At 51.2% G+C, this 24,171-nt stretch overlaps 1 protein-coding gene across 1 annotated transcript; it reads left to right on the plus strand.

The window, feature by feature from the left end:
• Window positions 1-1,693: 1,693 nt before the first annotated feature.
• On the plus strand, window positions 1,694-24,135 carry PPP2R5B (protein phosphatase 2 regulatory subunit B'beta). The gene is made up of 13 exons (XM_079956847.1): window positions 1,694-3,077; window positions 9,388-9,584; window positions 10,416-10,517; window positions 11,076-11,168; window positions 12,208-12,338; window positions 15,022-15,081; window positions 16,498-16,606; window positions 16,792-16,845; window positions 18,626-18,676; window positions 18,855-18,974; window positions 19,872-19,999; window positions 20,920-21,021; window positions 22,786-24,135. The coding sequence occupies exons 1-13, from the start codon at window positions 2,879-2,881 to the stop codon at window positions 22,931-22,933; spliced, it is 1,494 nt and encodes a 497-aa protein (XP_079812973.1). The 5' UTR covers window positions 1,694-2,878; the 3' UTR covers window positions 22,934-24,135.
• Window positions 24,136-24,171: the final 36 nt, after the last annotated feature.

Consider the following 24,171-nt stretch of genomic DNA (forward strand, 5'->3'; position numbering starts at 1 on the left):
CCGCTTTGATTGCTAATTGCTGTGGTCTTTACATTTGTTTAAAAATCTTAATCAGTGGTTCCCAAAGTGGGCAGTAGTGCTGGGGGGGGGGCGTTGGGTTAGGATTACTTAGGTGGGCAGTAAGAGGTAAGGGGGTAGTGGGGGGGTGTGTGGAGGTGTAAGAGACTGTCAGACTTTGAAAAGCGAGTCTCACTGGATCAAGTTCATAAACTTTGTTGAATTCATTAAAGCAAAGAGTTTTATTTGGATGTTAAATAAATATGCAATTAATTGTTACTGCTTTGAATTTTACTGTGTTATAATCTTCCTTAGCTGGTTGTGCAAACAGATATTTTGAATAATGCTTTTTATAGGGGAGGAAGCATTGGGGATGAGTTTATGGAACCAAAGGCATAGCGGCCCTCAAAAGTTTGGGAACTGCTGATCCAAATGAATGATAGCTATATAAATAAAGGCTGCGGTGTTAGGCAAAGCCAGGCTTCCTTGGGCAAAAGGACTGATGCACAGGATCTGGCTGCCTGCCTAACCTCCTCCACCTGCAAGATGGGAATCACCGTGGGGAGAAAATCCACAAGGGTGATGCCAACCAGCACTCTCTTGTACTTCCCCTCTGGCCTGCCTCCCTTCCCAGGCCTGTTATGAGACAGCGCTAATCGCCAGCGCCTAAATGGATTAATGGGCCCATTATCGCTCATCTCGCAACTCAACTCTTCCCCCGGAGAGCTGCTCGGACAGCCGCAGCCGCCACGAGGAGGGGAGGCTGCAACAGCTTAAATGCACAGGCAAGCAAGTGCTCCCTTGCATTAATCCTTGCGCATATATATATATATTTGCAGATGAGATGGGTGCGCGCGCGCGCTTAACAGCGATCACCTGCCCGCAAAAAGAGCGGCGCGAGTGTCAATCCACCTGTTTCTTCCCTGTTCCCCTGCAAAGGTCAGCGTCAATGTCAATTAAACGGCTGGCCTTAATAAAATGTGTAGCATCGATGCGATTAAGAGTGGTGCATGGGGGGGGGGCGGTGGAGGTTATTATTCTCCTCTTCCAAGTAACAGGAAGCAGCGGCGAGATCTCAAATGGGGAACAAAACATGGAGCGTGGCGTCGGGCGAGTACAATTAAAGACCAACTCCATCGCGCAAAAGAAAAGAGCAGTGAAGGCTTTGGGTTGGGAAGCCCAGCCAACCTTGCATTGTGGGTGCAGGAAGCTGCCTTATACCGAGTCAGACCGTTAATCCGTCTAGCTCAATGCCGCCTGCACTGACTGGCAGGGGACGATCTCTGCCTGGAGCCCTGCCTGGAGACGCCAGCGGGCAAAGCAGGGGCTCTGCCCTCCCCCGTGGTGCAATGCCAAAGGGACAGCGCAGGTGACCTCCCAGGGCTTTTGCAACACGCCACTCCTTGCAGGGAGCGCGGAGGCAGCCCAGCCGCGTCTGGAGCGCGCCTGGGCTTCTGCCCTGATAGGGCAAGGCAGGCCTCGCTCTCCAGCCACCGCAGCTCTTTCCTTCCTCACTCCTCCTCCTCCTCCTCCTCCTCCTCGGATGGCCAGTGGAGATGACATCATCCCTTAAGCGGATGACGCAGGTTCTATTTTTAAGGGGCCAATGGGAGCGCTCCGGCGGGGGTCACGTGGGCCGGGAAGGTTACTTAGTGTTACAGCTTAAGCGAGGAGGAGCGCATCAAAGGAAAAGGCAGAGCGCCTGCGCGTGCGCAATAGAGGCGGAGGCAGGCTTTGGGGCTGGGTCCGACGCGAGGAGAAGGAGGGGGTACGCGCGTGCGCGCACACGCACCGTATTAGCCTGCTGCTGCTGTTGCTGCTGCTGCTGCACCGGGATTAGGTCTCAGTCTCTCTCTCTCGCGCGCGCTTCCTTTTCCTTGTATTGCGCGGGGGAAAGCAGCACCGGGAGCTGCCGCCGTTGCTGCTGCATTAGCAGCAGCAGAGGAGCCAAAGGCGGAGGAGGACAGAGGAAAGAGGCAGGGGCCTGCCTTGCTTGGCTGCCGCTGCTGCTCCTGGTGACGGTGCGCCGGGGCCGCGCAATGCACCTGCCCGCACCTGCCGCCGGGTAGAGAAAACAGCCAGGCCGTGCCGGGCGCCCTCCTCCTCCTGCGAGCCAGCTGCTGCCGGGTGCCCCATGGGAGAGGGAGGAGGACGACGGCGACGACGACAAGGGGCTCTGGCAGGAGGCCGGCCCCGCCTGCTTCCTTGCCCCCAGGATGCCTCCTGCGCCGCTGCCGCCGCCGCCGCCTTCGGCCTGAACTAGGAAACAGAGGGCCTCTGCATCATCTCCAGCCCCACAGGCTGGTCCCCTGGACGTGGGGAAGAAGAGGAGCCGCTTGGCCTGGGCGCTGGCCCTCCAAACCCTTGGACCCCGTGGCAGATCTTGAGGGGTGCCCCCTGGGCTCAGGCTCCTGCACCCAGATTGTGCCTGGAGCTGTTAAAGCAGGTTGCTGTGGAGAGGGGTGCCCCACTTTCACCTCAGCAAGGCACCAGGGTTTTTTGGGAGGTGGGCCTTTGCAACAGCTGGGAAAAGCCACCTTTGCAGCCCCAGAGGCCTCCTTGCACCACAACTTGGGGGGGGGGTCACCTTCCATGCTCCTCGCTGGCATTCAGCTCCTCTTGGCCCTGAGTCGTCCAGCCATGGCAGCCAAGTAGGCCAGGAGTCACGCTGGAGGTGAGCCCCCTTAGGCTTGGACGCACCGACGAGACCCTGAGCCAAGGACTCGGACCGCAGAAGGAGGCCCCGGCCTGTGTCATGGGGCGGCTGCTCCTGAGGCCTAAGGAGACGCCAGACGCCGTTGCTGGGTACTAAGGGCACCCTTCCTCCCCAGGGCCCTCCTGGCATAGACTCACAGCAGTGGGGGCTTGCCTGCCTGCCGACATGGAGACCAAGATCCCGCCTGCCGTGACCCCCACCAGCCCCTCCTCCCCAGGGCTGTCCCCTGTGCCGCCCCCGGACAAAGTGGACGGCTTCTCCCGCCGGTCACTCCGCCGTTCCCGCCAGAGGCGCTCCCACAGCTCCTCTCAGTTCCGGTACCAGAGCAACCAGCAGGAGCTCACGCCTCTCCCTCTGCTCAAAGGTGAGTCCCCAGAGGCTGGAGGGCTGGGCTTGCCTCCACACCTGGGTCCTTCTAGCAGGGAGACCTGCCACAGAATCATTGGGTGGGAAGAAACACCCAAAGTTCATTTAGTCCAACCCTCTGCAGTGTGGGAACTGCAGCCAAAGAATCCCTGACAGATGGTCATCCAACCTATGTTTAAAAAACTCCAGTGAAGGAGAGTCTGCCACCTTCCAAGGTTCAACATCTCTTATTGTCAGCAGAGGCCTGCCATAAGCGCAGGGGGTGGGTGTTAGTTGGGGGACACACCCTAGACCAGCAGTTCTCAACCTGTGGGTCCCCAGATGTTGTTGGACTACAACTCCCATCATCCCTGAGCTCTGGCCTTGCTAGCTAGGGGTGATGGGAGTTGTAGTTCAACAACATCTGGGAACCCACAGGTTGAGAAAGGCTGCAGAAAGCCCTGTGTTGAGACTCCCTCATTCTTTGGTTTGGGGATACCGCCTCATTGCTGAGCTTTCAAGAGATGCCATTACATCTGGATCTTCGTTTTGGTCACCAAAAATGGGGTTTGGGTGTACCTATTCATTTTTAAAGATTCAGTACATTTCTTTCGCACTTTGCATGGAGCTCAAGGTGCCGTGCTCAGTTATCCGCTGTCTTGTTCTATCCTCACAACAACCCTGTGGAGTAGGGTTAGGCTTGAGAGACCACAACCTGCCCAAGCTCACCCTGTGAGCTTCATGATGGAGAGGGGTGCAAATTCTGCTCTGCCCCAGGTCCTGGTCCGACGCTCTCACCACTACACCACACATATTAAGCTCCAGGAGGGTAGCCCTGGTTTCCTGTTGCAGGGAAGTGCATCTTCACCTCAACGAGAGCTTTGGGCTTGGCCCTGGCCAAACGCAGGCTCAGAGCTTTGTGGCAAAGCTCACCTGTGGCCTCTTTGCTTACTTTGGAATCACAGCTTTGAGCAAGAGGCAAGCAAAGTAAAATGCAATTTGGGGAACGATATTCATCATACTTGGAGCAGTAATAAACTGCAGGTGTGTTGGGGGGCAGGGAGTGGTGCCCATGTTCAATGTCCTCATGTGCATCATGCTCACCACCACCCTTTAGTCCCCGACCTTCTCAGAGTCGCATGGGGAAGGCGTGCAGGGAGCTTCCACTTGTGATCGGGCAAATGCAACTGGAAAGCCTTGTGGGCCATCCTCCGCTTACCATAAAACCATAGAACTGTAGTGTGGGAAGGGACCACAAGGGTCATCTAGCCCAACCTACTGCAATGCAGGAATTTTTTGCCCAACGTGCAGCTCAAACCCCCACAACCCTGAGATTATGAGTCTCATGCTTCAACTGAGCTAAAGGCATTTTCATTTGCATTGGGGCCTGAGTGTGTGGGGTGGTGGGCACCGGAGTGTTGGGGGCATGTCTTGTGTGGCCACACAGGTGAAGTTTGCACGTTCAAGCAAATATGGCTTTCCAAGCAAGGTAAGAAAGCAAAGCACCTGCAGAAGGTCCCAGGTCCAGTCCCCACCTGCATCTCACAAGTAGGGAAGGTCCCCTGCTTGTAACCCTAGGCAGCTGCTGCCAGTCGGCATGGATAATCCAGATGGACCCATAGTTTGACTCTGTCTAGAGCAGCTTCCTATGGACCTCTGGCTGGAGTGACGCGGCTGCTTCTTGGTGGTGAAAGCCTTTCTTCACGCAGCGCATCATCAAATTGTGGAACTCGCTCCCCCAGGAGGCAGTAACACCCACCAACCTAGATGGCTGGGGAAATCCATGAAAGATCAGACACTCAGTGACTGCTAGCCATGGTAGCTATGCTCTGCCTCCGAAACTGGAGGAAGCAGTGCTTCTGAACACTGGTTGCTGGGAGCCACAGGAGAGAGTGCTCTTGTGCTTGGATCCTACTTGCGGGTTTTCCATGCGAGCCACTGTAAGAGCAGCATGCCAGACCTTGTGGGCCGTTGCACTGATTTGGCAGGCTCTTCTGATGCTCCTCAGTCCTCCTTGGGTACCATTTTGCAACTGAGAGCAGCCGCTGGGAGTTGTCCTCTCTCCTGCCACTCTGGTATTGTTGTAGCAGCCAGCAGGCCAGGCCAGCATCTTCCACCCCTTCTGCATCCTCCTCCTCCTCAGCTGGGGAGGCAACCCCAAGCATCCTGCCTTCTTCTGTAGCCATGCTCCCATCAGAAGCGCACATTGGAGTCCTTGTGCCACTAAGTAAGCTCCCATGGGAGAGAACCACAGCTCAGACGTGCCTATGCAGGCAGAATGTCGTGGCTCTTTCAGCTAAAAGAGAAGAGTCCGTAAGTGATGGGAAATGCCCTTCTCGGCCTAAGACCCCTGAAGAGTTGCTGTCTGTCAGATACGGACAGATGTCTGACCTGGTATTAAAGCAACTTGCTGTGTTCCCATCCTGAGGATTGCTTGTGACCATGCAGAGAATTGCCCACTCAGGGGCCTGCCTTTGGGGGGTCTGCAGCGGCCTGATATTGGGGAGGGGGCAGAGTTCCAGGAAGTACTGAAATTGCAGGTGTGTGTCAGAGGGGACCTTGGTCTCCATACCTTTTGGGTCAGCCTGCATCACACCCTGTAAGCCGCTGTCCTCACAGGAGGGGGCCATGATTTGACTAAAACAGGAGGGAGTTGGTGGGTGGGGTTGGTGGCTTGCAAATAAACACATAATAATGCAAATAACACAGATTAATTTCTGTTGGTGAGCTCAGAGTGGCCTTCAGCATGGATAAAAGCATCCGCAAAATACATTGCAAATAGGCAATTAGTGAAAATCAGCAGCGATGAAAACAGATGATGCATTAACTCAGTGGGAAGTGTAAAATCGGGCAGAGTTTCGTTAGCCACCCCCCCCCCCCATTCCCCTCAAACACTGGGCCAGGCCTTACTGTTGACTTAATTGAGGTGGAGTTGCAACATCAAGAAAGGTTTCCTCTATGCCAGACTGGAGTGTCCTGCTGGCTTCTCTATTAGAGGCATCTTGGAATGAGGAAATGCCATCTTTATTTATTAATGGTATTTCTTGCCTGCTCTTAAGGTCCCATGAGCTGAAATGCAATCACAGAATAATGAATCATCAACAAACCATAAGACAACAGAAGCACAAAACATATTAAACTAAGCACCCTTTACAGGAGAGACAACCAAAAATTCATATATTGCTTCCAAAAGTGGGAGGCAGAGCAGCCAGCCCCACCCCACCCCGTAACTGACTGCAATAGAAGCTGTTTAAACGCCCTGGGTTTGGTTTCCTTCGATTTGGTTAATTTATTGGCTTTTTGCCCTAACCTTCCTCCAGAAGGAGCCCACGTTAGCTGCACAGCATCAGATTTATACAAAATTTAAAACCACTCTGCTGCAGATGCTCTTTTACTCTGACTTTTGACACTTGAGATGCATATTTATTTATACATGTTTCTTTTTAGGAACCACCTTCTGTGATTTCGTATTGCTTTAAACTGTCCTTAAATGTTGTTTTGATTATTGTTACGCACCCTGGGCAGGGTGAATAATTAATAGTAATCATAATAAAATGATAAGTGGGAAATGGGAGTGTCTGGCCGCATGCTGGGCCGGGGGCAGAAATGGCTCTCTTCGACTGCTCTCCGTTTCCTGGCCTTGAATGCTGCTCAGTTTCAAAATACATTTTAGACTCCCTCTTCCTCCGCAGGCATACCGTAAATACTTTTTGACTTTGGAGACAAAACCAGAATAGGTTCTCAAGACTTGGGAGATGCCCACTGCATTCATCTAGGCCGACCCCCCCCCCAAATATTCCTGCATCCCTACTGATCCCAGAACTCAGAGCTGCTCATCATCTCTGTCTCCGGATGCGGCTGATCAGCCTTATGGCTGCCATGGTTACAGTTCCCAGGGGGATTCCCAGGGCTGCTTCTTGCCCCAAGGGGTAAGGAGAGGATGCAGCAGCAGCAGTATGGCTTGTGTGCCTGAGTCTTACTTAACAGGGTGCTTTTATACTGCCCTTCAGAGGCACACACACACACAACTGTGACAGGGCAGTTTACAGCGAAATAAAGTTGACCGAAACAGAATGCAGCCGATCAAAAAGAATTCACGTCAAACACCTGCATAACTAAGTATAATAGCAGCATCCTGCTTAAAACTGACTTCAGCCTTCCCAACCCTCCACCTCTAAGATCCTGATATTTTTTGTTAAGTAACTGCTGCATTTCATCCTTGACTTCCTGCTCTCCTGGGGCGCTCTTGGTGCTTTCCAGGTGCTCATCAGTTCACCAGTGCCTCATTTCCCTGTTTTGGAAATGGCTGCTCTTGGCTCCTCCTGTTGTTTTTAAATATCATCATGGGAAAAGCACCCAGTCTGGCACCTTCTGGAGTGGGCCCAGCTCCCTGTCAAGGAAAAGGCTGAGGTGGGCTCTCTAGGATGACTAGGGCCACTTGGGTGGCAGGCTTGGCTAATTTTGGAAGGCCAAGCGTTTGAGTGTGCCACTCCACTCTTGACCTCACACAGGGCTAGTGTATTGCGGAGTTTACTGGTGCCTGCAACTGAGGAAATGGCTTATTGGTGCCACAGCCAAGGAGTTGGAGAGCAGGCATCGCTGACTCTTAACTCATTGATGGGCACAAGTGACAGGCAGCTCCGACTTGCCAAGGTGGTCGTCCCCAGAGAATGACGTGGGTTTTCTGGAAATTTTGGGATCGGAAATTTTTCCCACTGCACTAAATCACTGGAGATTTAACATGTTTGTTTTATACTGAATATATACTGAATATATTTTTTTAAAAAAATTATGCAGTGTTCATTTTCTATGCTGTATAAACACAAAGCCTTTTCAGGTGCGTTGGAAACAAAATATTTAATCTAGGGAAATAATTCAGTAAAGCACCACTTAATGCAGTTTAAACATGGTGGTGAAAACTGCACTTGGAAACTGTTTTTATTGCAAAACTTGGAAATAACTGGAGAAAAAATGAAAGGAAGAACAACCACCTTCGTTTCAGGAAGAGCCATAACACAGCGGTAGACCATCTGCCGTGCATGCAGGATGTCCCCAGCTGCATCTCCAGGCGGGGCTGGGAATGCCCCCTGCTTATAACCCTGGGGAGTGCCTGCTAGTGTCCAGAACCACATGGACCCATAGTCTCACCTTGGAGAAGGCAGGTTCCTATGTACTGTTGTCTGGAATTATGGGTCTTGCAAGGTTGCCACTGGGGGTCTCTGGGTTCTGGTCCGGCCTTGCCACTGTGCCCCCGCTTGCTGAATGACTGCCCGGCCAGTGTTTGGGGGATGCACCTGCCAGAGGCCACATCGGCAGGATGGTCAAGCTCCCCCTTGCGCGGGTGGCAGGCAGTTCGGCCCTGTGAACCCTCCATGCTCTCTGCTCGGTGCTGGTGGCAGTGGCAAGGGTTGGGCTGGCATGGGGAGCTTAGTTTGCCCTGCATGCTCAACCCCTGGTCCTGTCTGTTGCATGTTCCCTGGGCTCCAGCAAGGGACACAACCCCGCTGGTGTTCTGTCTGTGGAGCTATTCTTTCTTCCCCCAGAGCACAATTCAAAGTGTTGGTGCTGACCTTTAAAGCCCTAAATGGCCTTGGTCCAGTATACCTGAAGGAGCGTCTCCACCCCCATCATTCTGCCCGGACACTGAGGTCCAGTGCTGAAGGCCTTCTGGCAGTTCCCTCCCTGCGAGAAGTGAGGTTACAGGAAACCAGGCAGAGGGCCTTCTCGGTAGTGGCACCCACCCTATGGAACGCCCTCCCACCAGATGTCGAATAGAAAAACAACTAACAGACTTTTAGAAGACATCTGAAGGCAGCCCTGGTTAGGGAAGCTTTTAATGTTTAATAGATTATTGCATTGTAATATTCTGTTGGAAGCCGCCCAGAGTGGCTGGCGAAACCCAGCCAGATGGGCGGGGTATAAATAAATTATTATTATTATTATTATTATTATTATTATTATTATTATTATTACCAACTTTTGCCAGCTCAGGTTATTTGTCCACTTGCATCTCCAGAGTTTCAGATGTGTCTCTTCTTCCCAGCCCTTCCTGGGGGTGACATGGATTGAACTCTCTGTGTGTATAACAAGTGTCTCCCCACCCTGGCCAATGGCCTTTTCCTTACAAATAATTAAAACAGAGCAAAAATGCGCATAGTCTGCTTTTTCTCCACCACTAAGTAGCTGTGACCGGACTGCCCCAATGGATTACGGAGAAGGGGGCTCCGATGTGTTGGAGGGTGAGACCAGCCAGCATGTTTGAGCCCCAGCACCTCTTGCGCCAGCACCTGCTGAGCCCTGTGTGTGTGGTCGCTTCCTCCCCCCTGCAGATGCTCCTGTCTCAGAGCTGCACGACCTCCTGTGCAAGAAGCTGCAGCAGTGCTCCGTCCTCTTTGACTTCCTCGACTGCGTCGCCGACCTGAAGGGGAAAGAGATCAAGCGGGCAGCCCTCAACGAGCTGGTGGAGTGTGTGGCCACCAACCGTGGCATCCTCATTGAGCCGCTCTACCCTGAGATCATCAAGATGGTAAGCGGGGAGAGGGGAGGGAAGAGGATGGGCTCCCCTGCCACACAAACAAGCAAAAGCAGGGTGGTTCAATTGGTTGCTGGTCACTGGCAGCAGCCAGGGAGGCTGCATTGGTTGCTGGCAACTGCCAGGGAGGCTGAAGCTAGGAATGCATTCTGCCCGCTTGAGCAAGAGACCCCTGGCACAGATTATGACTCAAGGGGAGGCAAAATGACCTCCAGTGAGGGATGGATGGAGCACTCTCCAAATCTTTCCTGTTCCGTTTCTGCATTTAATGTGGATGGGTAAAAAAAACAAAACACCACACATACACACACACCAGTGAAAAGCAGTATTTTAAAAATAATGTCTTTCTGGACAGAAGTGCTGACTATTATACAAGCAAGTACAGGCTATGATCTCCCTCCTTTTACTTCTCTCTGAAGTTGATAGTAGGGTGCCAGGGAAGATCTCATAACAGTGCCATTGCAGCTATGGGCACCATGTTGGCAACCCCTGTGAATGATCTCAATTGCCCTTTCCCTGAGATTCTTTGGGCATCTGGCTGGTCCCTGTCAAAGCCAGAAGCTCGAGGGGTGTATTTTTATAGGGGGCAGGGGTGTACCTTGCAGGGGTTTAGAACAGCTTGCTTGAAGTGGTAACTAGTCTGTATAGCAGGCATAGGCAAACTCGGCCCTCCAGATGTTTTTGGCACTACAACTCCCATCATCCTTGACCACTGGTCCTGTTAGCTAGGGATGATGGGAGTTGTAGTCCCAAAACATCTGGAGGGCCGAGTCTGCCTATGCCTGCTGTATAGCTTGGCTGATTTTTTCTCTCCCCTCCCTACAGATCTCGGTCAACATTTTCCGGACGCTTCCGCCCAGCGAGAACCCTGAGTTTGACCCCGAAGAGGATGAGCCCAACCTAGAACCCTCGTGGCCACATCTCCAGGTAGGACTCCTCCGTGGGGCTGCCTCGTGTGGGCATGTGTCATTTTGCCTGCATGGCAGAAAAGTAGTGGGTGCAGTCTTAGCCACCTCCACCCCTGGCTTGCTGGTGGATGCCTTAACCCAGTGCTTCCCAAAGTGGGTGGTGGGTTTACTTGCAATGGCGAGTGGTGGGGGGCGCTAAGAGTCAAGAGGGCAGCGGGGTGGGGGGACGTGTACTGGAAGTGTAAATGACTATCTGAAAAGCTGGTATCACCAGATTGAGTTTTTTGTTGAATTAATTAAACTAAAATAGTTTTAATTGGGATTTGAAGAAATGTGCAATTAATTGTGACTGCCTTTAATTTTATTGTGCTATTATCTTTCTTTGTGGGTTGTGCAAACTGCTATTCTGAAAAATGTATTTGATAGGGTAAGGGGGCACCAGGGATAAGTTTATGGAACCAAAGGGAAGGTGGTCTAAATTTTGGGGGAACCAAAGTGCCTTGAGGGCAGGTGGGGGCAGGGAATTGGAAGAATTTTTGGTGGTGATTGATGGTTCCACCTCTCTACCTCTTTCCAGCTTGTGTATGAATTTTTCCTCCGGTTCCTCGAGAGCCCAGACTTCCAACCTTCGGTCGCCAAGCGTTACATAGACCAGAAATTTGTATTGCTGGTGAGTGAGAAGGGGCAAGAAGGCTGAGCAAGGGAGTGTGTGTGTATGTGTGTGTGCCTGGGGCAGCAAAGCCAGGTTGCTGGGCATTGAGTGTGAGTCCTCTTCGCAGGTGTGTCACAAGCCTTGCTCCTTCTGCAGTGACTCTGTTGTGGTACTGCAGAGAAATGAGGCTGTTTTGACCTCCAAAACTGCTGTGGAAAACTTTTCTATTTCATCAAACTTATGCAGGCAATTGAGAATGCATCTTTTCGTAATGGTTGATGGTCTCTGATTCTAAAGCTTTTTGTGTGTGTGTGCGTGTTAATTATATATAGCGGTACCTCGGGTTATATACGCTTCAGGTTACATACACTTTAGGTTACAGACTCCGCTAAGCCAGAAATATTACCTCGGGTTAAGAACTTTGCTTCAGGATGAGAACAGAAATCGTGCAGTGGTGGTGCAGCGGCAGCAGGAGGCCCCATTAACTAAAGTGGTGCTTCAGGTTAAGAACAGTTTCAGGTTAAGTACAGACCTCCAGAACGAATTAAGTTCTTAACCCGAGGTACCACTGTACAGACATCCTTGTCATAAACTTCCTTGGCATTTTTAAAATCAGGCAGCGACACATAAATATTTTTAGACATAAATAAAATAAATAAGACACGGCCAGGAAGGAGCTGGATGCCCTCCTTGGAAATCGGGGCCCGAATAATAATAATAATAATAATAATAATAATAATAATAATAATAATTTATTTATATGCCACCCATCTGACTGGCTTGACCCAGCCATTCTGGGCAGCTCCCAACAAGAAAATAGTAAAATCACAATACAAGCTTGGCTGCCCTCTGGTACACCTGGTTGGCCACTGTGAGAACAGGCTGCTGTGCCAGGACCCCCTTTGGACTAATCTTAGGCTGTGCACATGACTCTGCTTGCAGAAGGCAGCAAGCTAAGTCACTGGCATCTCCCAGTCGTGCTGGAAGCTTGGAGAGCCGCTGCCTGTTGTTCAGTAAAAGGCTCTGACTCCTCCTCTCCCTTCTCCCTTTCCTTCAGCTACTGGAGCTTTTCGACAGCGAGGACCCTCGGGAGCGTGAGTACCTCAAGACCATCCTCCACCGCGTCTATGGCAAGTTCCTGGGCTTGCGTGCCTACATCCGAAAGCAGTGCAACAACATTTTCTTGCGGTGAGTTCCTCTTTTCTCTGCTCCACTCCAGGGTTGCTCCGCATCCTGGCCTCTTGCAGCACAGGCTTCTCTCCCCAAAACTCTGCCCACCCAGTGTGGTCAGAAGCAGTTGCTCAGGTCTCGCTGCCAGCCTCTTTTCTGGCCAAGAAGGCGATTTGCAGGTGGCCTGCATCCGTACGTTGGAAGGTTCAGAACACATAAAAGAAGGTATCTTCTCCCTAAATCCCCTTTGACACATAAACTACAGGATAAGGATAACTGTGACTTTAAAGATGAATGAGAACCTTTTACAGAGTACTTAAATAAACAACAAAGTGAACTGGACTCCCTGGCAGGTTTTCAATAAACACTCACAAACTTTCTATTGACAATAACCAGTCAGATAAATTAAGGATTTATACAGTTTTGTAACATGCAGAGTATAGTATTTGTAGAGAGATTGGAGCTGAGTAAAGTCAGGTGGGGAGGGGGGTTATTTTATGGGGGGAGGGGGAAAATGTGGGGGAATCAAGGATGATATGTATTAAGATAATATGTTTTGTTTAAATTCTTAATAAAAAATACTAGAAAAAAAGAAAAGAAAGTATCTTCTCCACAGGAGGCAGTAGCCTAGACGGCTTTAAAAGAGGATTGGGACAGATTCATGTAGAATCATAGAGTTGGAAGGAACCTCAAGCATCCTCTAGCCCAACTCCCTCCAAGGCAAGAATATTTTGCCCAGTGTGGGGCTCAAACCCACGACCCTGAGGTCAAGAGTCTGATGCTCTACCAACTGAGCTAACAAGGGCTACTAGTCAAGATGTCTGTGCTGTGCCTTCACAGTCGGAAGCAATAATGCTTCTCAGTACCAGTTGCTAGAAACCACAGGAGGGGAGAGTGTTCCTGTGCTCAGATCCGGCTTGCAGGATTCCCTTGGGTGGCCACTATGAGAACAAGATGCTGGACTAGATGTGCCACTGGCTTGAACCAGCAGGCTCTTAAGTTCTTACCCATGTGGTGAGAGCCCATTCAGGGGGGAAATGTAGCCTGCTGTCCACTAGAGGGCAGGATGACCTTGTCTTGTGTTCTCCCTTCATTCCCTAGCTGGGGACTCTCCACTTTTCTCGCTGGCAGATAAAGATGAGTAGCATATTCTGGGTAGTGCAGGAGCTGCCAGACCCAAGGGATGGGGAACCCATAGCCCTTCAGATGTTGTTGGATACCCAACTCCCAGCAGCCAGCATGGCCAGTGGGTAGGAGTTGTTGTCTAGCAACACACAGTCGATAGAGCACAAGACTCTTAATCTCAGGGTTGTGGGTTTGAGCCCCACGTTGGACAAAAAGATTTCCTGCATTGCAGGGGGTTAGACTAAAGGTAAGGTAAAGGTACCCCTGCCCGTACGGGCCAGTCTTGACAGACTCTGGGGTTGTGCACCCATCTCACTTAAGAGGCCAGGGGCCAGCGCTGTCCGGAGACACTTCCGGGTCATGTGGCCAGCGTGACATTGCTGCTCTGGCGAGCCAGAGCCGCACACGGAAACGCCGTTTACCTTCCCGCTGGTAAGCGGTCCCTATTTATCTACTTGCACCCGGAGGTGCTTTCGAACTGCTAGGTTGGCAGGCGCTGGGACCGAGCAGCGGGAGCGCACCCTGCCGCGGGGATTCGAACCGCCGACCTTTCGATCGGCAAGCCCTAGGCGCTGAGGCTTTTACCCACAGCGCCACTCGCGTCCCTTTAGACTACAGGGGGTTAGACTACAGCTCTACAATTCTAGGATTCTTTGGTAGGAGAGGCTCACTCTGGGCTGGTGCCCTGAATACCCTTCCTGGGGGCCAACTTGACATCACAGCACCCTTATAATATAATAATAATTTATTATTTATACCCCGCCCATCTGGCTGGGCCTCCCCAGCCACTCTGGGTGGCTTCGAACCGAATATTAAAAACAATACAGCTTCAGACATTAAAAACTTCCCTAAACAGGGAACAGTTGTCTTTTAAAAGTAAAATAGTTGTTTATTGCCTTGACATCTGCTGAGAGGTTGTTTCCTAGCTGGGCGAGGAAAGAAGAGTATCCAAGCAGAAAGTGGCAGTGGAGTTCTGCCTTCTCCCCAGTCCGTAGGCAGCTGTGGTGCTGCGATGTGATGTGTTGCTGCTGTTTGTTTATATGCTGCCTTTCAGCCGAAAAGGCTTCTGAGGCAGCTCACAAGAATAAACTGATAACAGTATACAGGCAGATACAAATGCAAAGCATTTCAACTATATTAAAAACCCACCATTACTCTGTTCCTCCCAGAAAGGTCAGGAACAGTCCCTGCAAAAAAATGTTAAGAGAAGAGAGCCCGTGGTGGTGCAGTGGTTAGAGTGTTGGACTCTGGGAGAGATTTGGGTTCGAATCCCACTTGGGCATCACAAAGCTCACTGGGTGACCTCAAGCCAGTTGTTGCTCACTCTCAGCCCTAGCCTACTTCGCAGGGCTGTTGTGGGGAATTAAAGAGCGAAGGAGGAACCATGTGAGCCGCCTTGAACTCCTTGGAGAAAAAGCTGGGATATAAAAGCAATAAATAAAAACGAAGAATACTTCAGCAGCATCTTTGCCATACAGTGGTCCCAGGCAGGGTGGGTGGGGTGGGGCAAGGCAGGTGGAAAAGCTGGTGGCCGTGATGATGTTGTCATCCCTACCTCTCTCCCCCCCCCCCCCAGGTTTATCTACGAGACGGAGCATTTCAATGGTGTGGCGGAGCTGCTTGAGATCCTGGGAAGGTAAGCACCTTAGGACATGGAGGACGGACATCAGCCGGAGCTGCACCTTCCTGCCTCTGTTTAATGTTGAGGGGCCTCTTTCCTTCCCTCCTCTCCCCTTCAGCTTCCGCCATGCACCAGCTGGGCTCCTTCCTGGCTGCTGCTTCTGCTGCTGTGGGCGGAGCAAAAGGGCAAGACGCTGAGTCATCGGAAGCTCAGCCATGTGCTCCGTCACCCACGACTCAGGAGTCTGGGTTGCATGACAATACAATCCACGAGATGCCACAAGCTCACGCTGTTTTTATTTTACTTTATTTTGCCACATTTTGAGATTTAAACATTTTTGTTTGATCCACTTCGCCTTCATCACACCGGTGACTACCATGACATTTCCTTTCCCAAATATGTAGAAGTATTTGTTAAACGACAACAATACTTATGCTGTACAGTGGTACCTCAGGTTACATATGCTTCAGGTTACAGACTCCGCTAACCCAGAAATAGTACCTCGGGTTAAGAACTTTGCTTCAGGATGAGAACAGAAATCGTGCTCCGGTGGCAGCAGGAGGCCCCATTAGCTAAAGTGGTGCTTCAGGTTAAGAACAGTTTCAGGTTAAGAATAGACCTCTGGAATGAATTAAGTACTTAACCCAAGGTACCACTGTATGCATATTCTGTGGCTGCTGCACAATGCTTTTCTTTTGGCATCTTCTCCTGCCTATTTCTTATTCCCCCCTCTATAATTTTTCCCTTTGCTTATAATTTAAAAAAAAATTGTAATAAGTTAAAAGGAAGGGTGAGATGTAATTTAAATTTGTTAAAATTCTGACATTTTCTGTAAAGTCCAGGGAATTTGGGGGCGATGGAGAGGCACTGGAACAGTAGTGCTGGTTTCTTCTCTTCCACCAACCTTCCCTGCCAGCAGTCAGGTGTTGAAGATGGGAGTTGAAGGCTCCTCTTTCTCAGAACTACTCAGGAGAAAAGGCAGGGGTGTTCCTTCCTCTGTTTGGGGGACAGCAGCATTCCCAACCACTCCCTCCCCCAGTTTTCTATTTATTTATTTTGCTGCCAAAAATGTATATGCTACTTTATCGCAAAAACTTCAAAGCGGTTTGCAAAAAGAAAAAGAAAAAAACAATTACCGGAAACAATTAAAACATCCCAAAGATTTAAAGCCAGCAGTAAACCAAAAATGCACATCAGCATTCTGCATATCTGGGCAAGCTTGTCTAACCAGAAATGTTTTCGGCAGGCGCCAAAGAGTGTGCAGTGAAGGTGCCTGCCCAATGTCGCCATCAATAGGCAGGGAGTTCCAAAGCTGTAGGTGCCGCCACACTAAAGAGATCGATTTCTTGCAGTTGCGGAACGGGTGTCGCACGGCACCGGCTTTGATGCCTCCCACTATGTTTCCTCCCTCCCCTCCCCTCCCCTCCCCAGTATAATCAACGGGTTTGCTTTGCCCCTGAAGACGGAGCACAAGCAGTTCCTGGTCCGGGTCCTCATCCCGCTGCACTCGGTGAAGTCGCTCTCCATCTTCCACGCCCAGGTGAGCCTCACTCTGCAGGGAACCCCCGCCTCCCATGATGGCCAAAGGGGCCTCTGCTGTCAGGTGGGGAAGATCTGCAGTGGAGTGACGCTTGGGCCTCTGGTGGGGGTTGTGGGGAGGGGGGGTGCGCCTGGTTGTCCCCGAGCTCTAACCTCCGACCCTTGACTCTGCTTTGTCTCCTGCAGCTGGCTTACTGTGTGGTCCAGTTCCTGGAGAAAGACGCGACGCTGACCGAGCATGTGAGTCGGGATTTGGCCATGTGGGGTGCTGTTTGTGGGGTGCAGCAGAGCAGCAGGTGGGGGGGGCGCAGGAGAAAACCCAAGTCCCATGGGGAACAGTTAAGGGAGCCGCATATACAGTGGTACCTCTGGATACGAACAGGATCCATTCCGGTGCCCCGTTCGCATCCTGAAGTAAACGTAACATGCGACTGCGCGTCTGTGTGTGCACAGGTTGCGTTTCGGCGCTTCCGCGCATGCGCGGGACGTCATTTTGAGCATCTGCGCAGGTCACCACAGAGTGCAACCCGAAAATACTTAACTTGAAGCTACTTCAACCCGAGGTATGACTGTATTTAGCCAGGAAAAGACTGAGAGATCCTGTGACAGCCACCTTCAAATATCTGAAGGGCCGTCCCATGGAGGATGGAGCAAGCTCGTTTTCTGCTGCTCCAGAATGTGGGACCCGAACTAAGGGATTCAAATGACAAGGGAGGAGATTCTGACTAGCCATGAAGGAGAACTTTCTGAGGGAAAAAGGCGTTCAGCAGTGGAACAGACTCCCTCAGAAGGGTGATGGACTCTCCTTCCTTGGAGGTTTTTAAGCAGACGGCCATCTTCCATGGATGATCTAGTTGAGATTCCTGCATTTCAGGGGGTTGGACTAAATGAACCTTGTCTACAATTCTGTGATTCTAAGAGGGAGGCTCTGGATTGGGGGCGGGCAAGGCAGAATGTAGCTCAGTGGGTTTGGTAGGTTGGTTGTGGGAGTTCTTCCCTTTGTCTGGGGGGGAAGGGCTGAGCAGAAGAAATTGCCTTAGGCTAGATGTTTCGGGGCGGGGGGATCCTCTAGCAGTGGTTCTCAACCTGTGGGTCCCCAGATGTTGTTGGACTACAACTCCCATCATCCCTGAGCTCTGGCCTTGCTAGCTAGGGGTGATGGGAGTTGTAGTCCAACAACATCTGGGGACCCACAGGTTAAGAAAGGCTGCGTCTAGCAGATGCTATTCCTCAAGCGTTGCTACACACAGCAAACTGCCCTTTCCCAAGTCCGACCATAGATTCACCTGCACTGCCTACACTAACTGGCAGCAGCTCTCCGGGGTTTCAGAGAAGGCTCTTCCTCAGCCGTTACATGGAGATGTCCTTGGGGATTGGACCCCTGGGACCTTCTGCATACAGCACACATATCCGACCCCTGACCTTTGGACTGTACCACTGAGTTATAAAACCAGGGTTGGACGGGGAAAGGGGAGGTGAGTCTTCTCCTAGGAAGGGCCCACTCCCCATTTCAGAATTGGGGATTAACATACGTTCTTGAGAAACTCTTAAGGTGACCTGGTGAGACCGGGGGGGGGGGGTTATTGGGTTGTCTTTGCTCTTATTTTTATTTTGTGTTTTTTATATTGCAATTTTATGTTGTGAACCGCCCTGAGATCTATGGGTATAGGGCAGTATACTACTATTATTATTATTGTTGTTGTTGTTGTTGTTGTTACTATTATTACAGTGGTACCTCGGGTTACATACGCTTCAGGTTACAGATTCCGCTAACCCAGAAATAGTGCTTCAGGTTAAGAACTTTGCTTCAGGATGAGAACAGAAATCGTGCTCCGGCGGCGCGGCAGCAGCAGGAGGCCCCATTAGCTAAAGTGGTGCTTCAGGTTAAGAACAGTTTCAGGTTAAGAACGGACCTCCGGAAGGAATTAAGTACTTAACCCGAGGTACCACTGTATTAGGCCAGTGCCGGGATGTTTGTCTTAATGTTCCCATGTTCTGACCTCTCTCCCCACCTTCCCAGGTGATACGTGGCCTTCTGAAGTACTGGCCGAAGACCTGCACCCAGAAGGAGGTACAGAAGGGTCAAGTGGGGAGGAGGGTGGGAGTGGAGGAAGGATCAGAAGTGGAGGCAGGTGGGGGAAGCCTTGGTGCTGTTGCCCCATCTTGGCCCAGTGGCACCGCCAATGCCTGCATCCCAGCCTAATCCCAACATATTCTGCTCACCTTTCGCTGTTCGTCTGTCCACCCAGGTGATGTTCCTGGGAGAAATCGAGGAGATTCTGGATGTCATTGAGCCCTCTCAGTTTGTGAAGATCCAGGAGCCCCTCTTCAAGCAAGTGGCTCGGTGTATTGCCAGCCCCCACTTCCAGGTGCTCTTGGGGCAGCGGCAGGGGGGTGGGGTGAAGGGTAGGGAGATGGGGCCAGAACTCATTCAGCTTGGGGGTTTCACTATTTTTGAGATGGCAGGAGGGCACACTGATACTTCTCTTCCATGAAATTGTCCAATCCTCTTTTTTAAGGCTATCCAATTTCTTAAGGCTACTTCCTCCTGCAGGAGTGAGTTCCATAGTTTAACTTTGTACTGCATGAAAGACGACAACCTTTTATCTGAGTCTTCCGACATCCAATTTCCATTTCCTCCCACTTCTAGTTTGTTTGACGCCTTTCTAAAGGCGGTTTACAAGCTGAAGAAACAACAAACTATACAACAGAGATCACACACCTTATAACAACCTGATCCAATACCAAAAACAAAATCATAATAAAAACGTGCTGCTTTGTTTTTATTTAAGCTGTTTATCTTAAAGCTAACATTCAATAATCCATTAGAATATAATAGCGCATAATAAATTAAATACCGGCAAATAATAATTAAGCATAAATTCACTCTTTAACAATTACAGTGAAAATAATTATAATCCATAAAAATAAATGTGCATAAGATACCACGATACATATGAAAACTTCTAAAAGGATCAAATTGGGAAACAAAGACATGCAGCTTATAATATTACTGGATGTCCACCAGTTCTAGTGTTCTAAGTGAGGAATAGAAACAGTTCTTCATTCACTTTCTGGGTGCGACATGTTTACTGCGTGAAACAGCTTGGAGGAAACTTTGAATTTTTGTACTTAGGGGGGCGCTTTGTTTGAGGAGAGCCTGCTGGAACTCTCCCCTCTATTGCTGCGTTTGACCGTGGAGGCAGAGAGTAGCCATTTTGGCTAGTAGTAGCCTTCCTCCCCTCTGAGCTCTCCTCTCGCTCCAGGTTGCAGAGCGGGCTCTGTATTTCTGGAACAACGAATACATCCTGAGCCTGGTTGAGGACAACTGCCACACGGTGCTGCCCACCATTTTCGGCACCCTCTATCGCGTCTCCAAGGAGCACTGGAACCCGTAAGTGGCTGCCTGGGTTGGGGTGCCTACAGGACCCCTGGGGTGGAAGTGGGCCAGTCCTGCAGTGTCGCTCTGTCCCCAGTCACCAGCAAAGCCTCATTGCTCCCATTGCCCAACTTTGGGGAAAGGCCACAGATTTATATCCTGCCCTGTATCACTTTTATTTATTTATTGCTCTTATCTTTGGCGCTGTGGGTTAAACCACAGAGCCTAGGACTTGCTGATCAGAAAGTTGGCGGTTCGAATCCCCGCGACGGGGTGAGCTCCCGTTGCTCAGTCCCTGCTCCTGCCAACCTACCAGTTCGAAAGCATGTCAAAGTGCAAGTAGATAAATAGGTACTGCTCCAGCGGGAAGGTAAACGGCGTTTCCGTGCGCTGCTCTGGTTCGCCAGAAGTGGCTTAGTCATGCTGGCCACATGACCTGGAAGCTGTACGCCGGCTCCCTCGGCCAATAAAATGAGATAAGCGCCGCAACCCCAGAGTCAGCCACGACTGGACCTAATGGTCAGGGGTCCCTTTACCTTTATCTTTTGCTCTGAAGAGCTAAAAGTGGCAGACACGGTTATTCCCACCTCGTTTAATCCCCTACTACAACCTTGTGAGGTAGGTTAGGCTACCTGAGAGGCACTGACGGAGCTCAAGGTCACCCAGTGAGCTTCATGGCTGAGCGGGGATTTGAACCCTAGTCTCTCCCAGGCCCTAGTCTTAGGCTCTAACCACTCCACCGCACTGTCTCTCTTTAAGTGTAAGGCTGGCTACACCTTCCAGGGCCTCAGTAAGCAGAAGGGAACCCACTTTTAGGTTGAAAGATAATCCAGCTGTTGACTAATGGGGTGGGGCTGGAGGTGGCTTAGCAGTCCTGGGGTGTAACATCTAGATTTCCTCTCCCCCTCCCCCGGCACTGCCACCCTCTTCTCCAGGACCATTGTTTCTCTGGTCTACAATGTCCTCAAGACCTTTATGGAGATGAACGGGAAACTATTTGACGAACTTACGGCCTCCTACAAGGTGGAAAAACAGCAGTAAGTGTCTACGTGGCAGACGAGGGAGAGAAATTGCAAGTCTGGGCAGCTTCTCCTGTTTATTTATGAATATTCATTGGGAGCATTTATACCCTGCTGGCTTGGGCTGATGGGATTTGGGAGTTTAGCGCCACCCGCAGGGCCCCCACAGGTTCTCGATCTTCTCTGCATCTTTCGCAGTAGCACATGTGAAACCACAGCATATATAGGGGTTCTTCGCAGACTGCCAGCTTAGCATGAGTCAACGGCGTGATGCAGCAGCAAAAAAAGCGAATGCAATTCTAGGCTGCATCAACAGAAGTATAGCGTCCAGATCAAGGGAAGTAACAGTCTATTGCTCTGTTCTACCTTGGTCAGACCACACCTGCAATACTGTGTCCCATTCTGGGCACCCCTCTTTAAGAAGAATATTGACAAGCTGGAGTATGGGCCGATGGAGTGACCAGGATGATCAAGGGCCTGGAAACCAAGACTTAGGAGGAACAGTTGAGGGAGCTGGGTATGTTTAGCCTGGAGAAGAGGAGATTGAGAGGGGATAGGCTGGCTGAAGAGCTGCCGCAGGGAAGATGGAGCAAACTTGCTTTCTGCTGCTCCAGAGGGGAGGACCCAAATCAATGGATACAATGACAAGACAGGAGATTCTGACTTAACCGTTCTGCATGACTTTCTGAGGGGAAGAGCTGTTTGACAGTGGAAAGTACTCCCTCAGAAGGTGGTGGACTCCCCTTCACTGGAGGGTTTCCAACAGAGGCTGGATGGCCGTCGGTCAGGGATTCTGAGATGCTTGCATTGCACAGTGTTTTATTGTATTTTTAATATTTTGCTGGAAGCCGCCCAGAGTGGCTGGGGAAACCCAGCCATATGGGTGGGGTATAAATAATAAATTATTTTATTATCATTATTAGTACAGTTCTACGATTCTCCATTTTCAAACCATGGAGGCAGAGCATAGCTGTTGTGGTTAGCCATTGGTAGCCTTTTCCTCCACAAATTTGTCCAGTCCTCTTTTTAAAGACATCTAGGTTGGTGAAGAAGGGACGCGGGTGGCGCTGTGGGTTAAACCACAGAGCCTAAGACTTGCTGATCAGAAGGTCGGCGGTTCGAATCCCCGTGACGGGGTGAGCACCCGTTGCTTGGTCCCAGCTCCTGCCAACCTAGCGGTTCAAAAGTATGTCAAAGTGCAAGTAGATAAATAGGTACCACTCCGGCAGGAAGGTAAACGGCGTTTCCGTGCGCTGCTCTTGTTTGCCAGAAGCGTCTTAGTCATGCTGGCCACATGACCCGGAAGCTGTACGCCGGCTCCCTCGGCCAATAAAGTGAGATAAGCACCACAACCCCAGAGTCGGTCACGACTGGACCTAATGGTCAGGGGTCCCTTTACCTTACCTTTAGGTTGGTGGAACCTCAGCTGCCTCCTGTGGGAGTGAGTTCTACAATTTACTTTGTGAAGGAAGCACATTCTTTTTTCCTATCCTGAATACAAAGCCAAAAAGAACCGTTCTGCCTTAAAACAAAAAACAAGCTGCTGTTACGGAAAATACCACGAAACCTTTGGGAATTCGAATACAGACCCCAAATAACAAAACTCTCTTGGCTCATTCCAAACGCCGACCATTGGAAGATGGCATGCCGTATCATAGAACTTTATAGAGTTGGAAGGGGGTACCCCAAAGGTCATCTACTCCAGCCTCCTGGATGCAGGAACTGCAACTGTTTGCATCCTTCGCTGCATCTCCGTCTCCTTTTAAATTTTTCTCCTCCCAGGGAACTGAAGAAGGCGAAGGAACGGCAGGAGCTCTGGAGGCAGCTGGACGAGCTGCAATTGCGGAAGCTGCAAGGACTGGAAGAGGCCAAGATGAACCGCCTAAACCTGCAGCACTCCCTGGCTGTGCAGAGCGGAGGGGCCAGCTAGGAGCCCCCCTCCCTCCCCTGGAGCCCCCCACCCCCTGCCCTCCCCACCCACCCACTGTGGCTTGTGGGAGCAGCCCACCCGGGTGCAGGGCCTGTCCCAGAGAGCCGGACACTCCCTACCCGCCCCCAGCCAGCCTGTGCCAAACCAGAGCTCCTGCCTTTCGCTCCTCCTGGGGGGGTGGGCCTGGCCCCCACCCACTCACCCACCCACCCAGGGGGGTGACCACGGAGGAGGCCCGTTTGCTGTGGCTGTGAAGCAAAATGGTATGAGTGCATGGCTATGTTTGCTGGGTGTGGGCAGAAGGAGGCATCGGAGGGGCTCCCCTGCTGGGCTTGTTTTGGGGAGGGGGAAGAATGGTGGTGAGGGGGGGGTCTTAAGAGCTGTGAGGCCAGAGTTTGGGGTGGGGATCTGGTGGGTGGTACCCAAAGCAAGATTAAGCAATAGGCCTCTTCATCCAAAGCTGCCCTCCCCATAGTGGTGGGGCTTTCTGTTTCGGAAGAGTGGGGAGCACAAAACAATGAGGGGGTGTCCTGATTTTTCTGGGGGGGCTCCCTGGCTTCCTATTAGGGAGCATAGGGGTGAAGAATGGAAGCCCCCCTCTATCTCTGAGGACCTTGTTCACCAAGGCCTAGTCTGGTGGTTTCAAGCCCTAAACTGCTGCCCCCCCTCCCCAAGTGGAAGAGCTGCAGCATTTCTTCTCCCCCCCCCATTCTCTCTCTCCCCCCCCCCATTCTCTCTCTCCCCCCCATTTGCTCAGCCAGAAACTGAGCAAGATTTGGGGGAGGAAAGGTGGAAAAGGACTTTCCACAAAAACAGAAATGGCACGTCTGAGGAGGGAGTTGTATGTGTGCAGATCTGGGCCTATGCATGCTCTCATGGGAGGCCGCAGCGGGGGGAGCGCACTGGGGTTCTTCCCTCTGGGTTTAGGGCTGTGGGGGGCTGACAGCTGCTTTCTCCCTTCAGCAGTTTATTGGGGGGCGGCGGTGGGGAGTTTGGTGCGTGTCCCCCTGGAAGAGATTCCTTGCCTCTGGGGCTTTTATAGTTTTCACACTTTTGCATTCTTGGGTGGTCAGGAGTGTGTGGGGGGGGGAGGGAGAGAGAGAGAGACTCAGGTGCACTTTGCTTAGATTCTCACAGCCCCCTACCCCCCCCCCCAAGATGGAGCGTAGCTCTAACACATTCCCCTGTTCAGCTCCCTATTTCCACCAATTAGAAGGGGAGGGAGGGGGCGATCTTGA

This window comes from Podarcis cretensis (assembly GCF_951804945.1).
Source record: "Podarcis cretensis genome assembly, chromosome: 16".
NCBI lineage: Eukaryota > Metazoa > Chordata > Lepidosauria > Squamata > Lacertidae > Podarcis > Podarcis cretensis.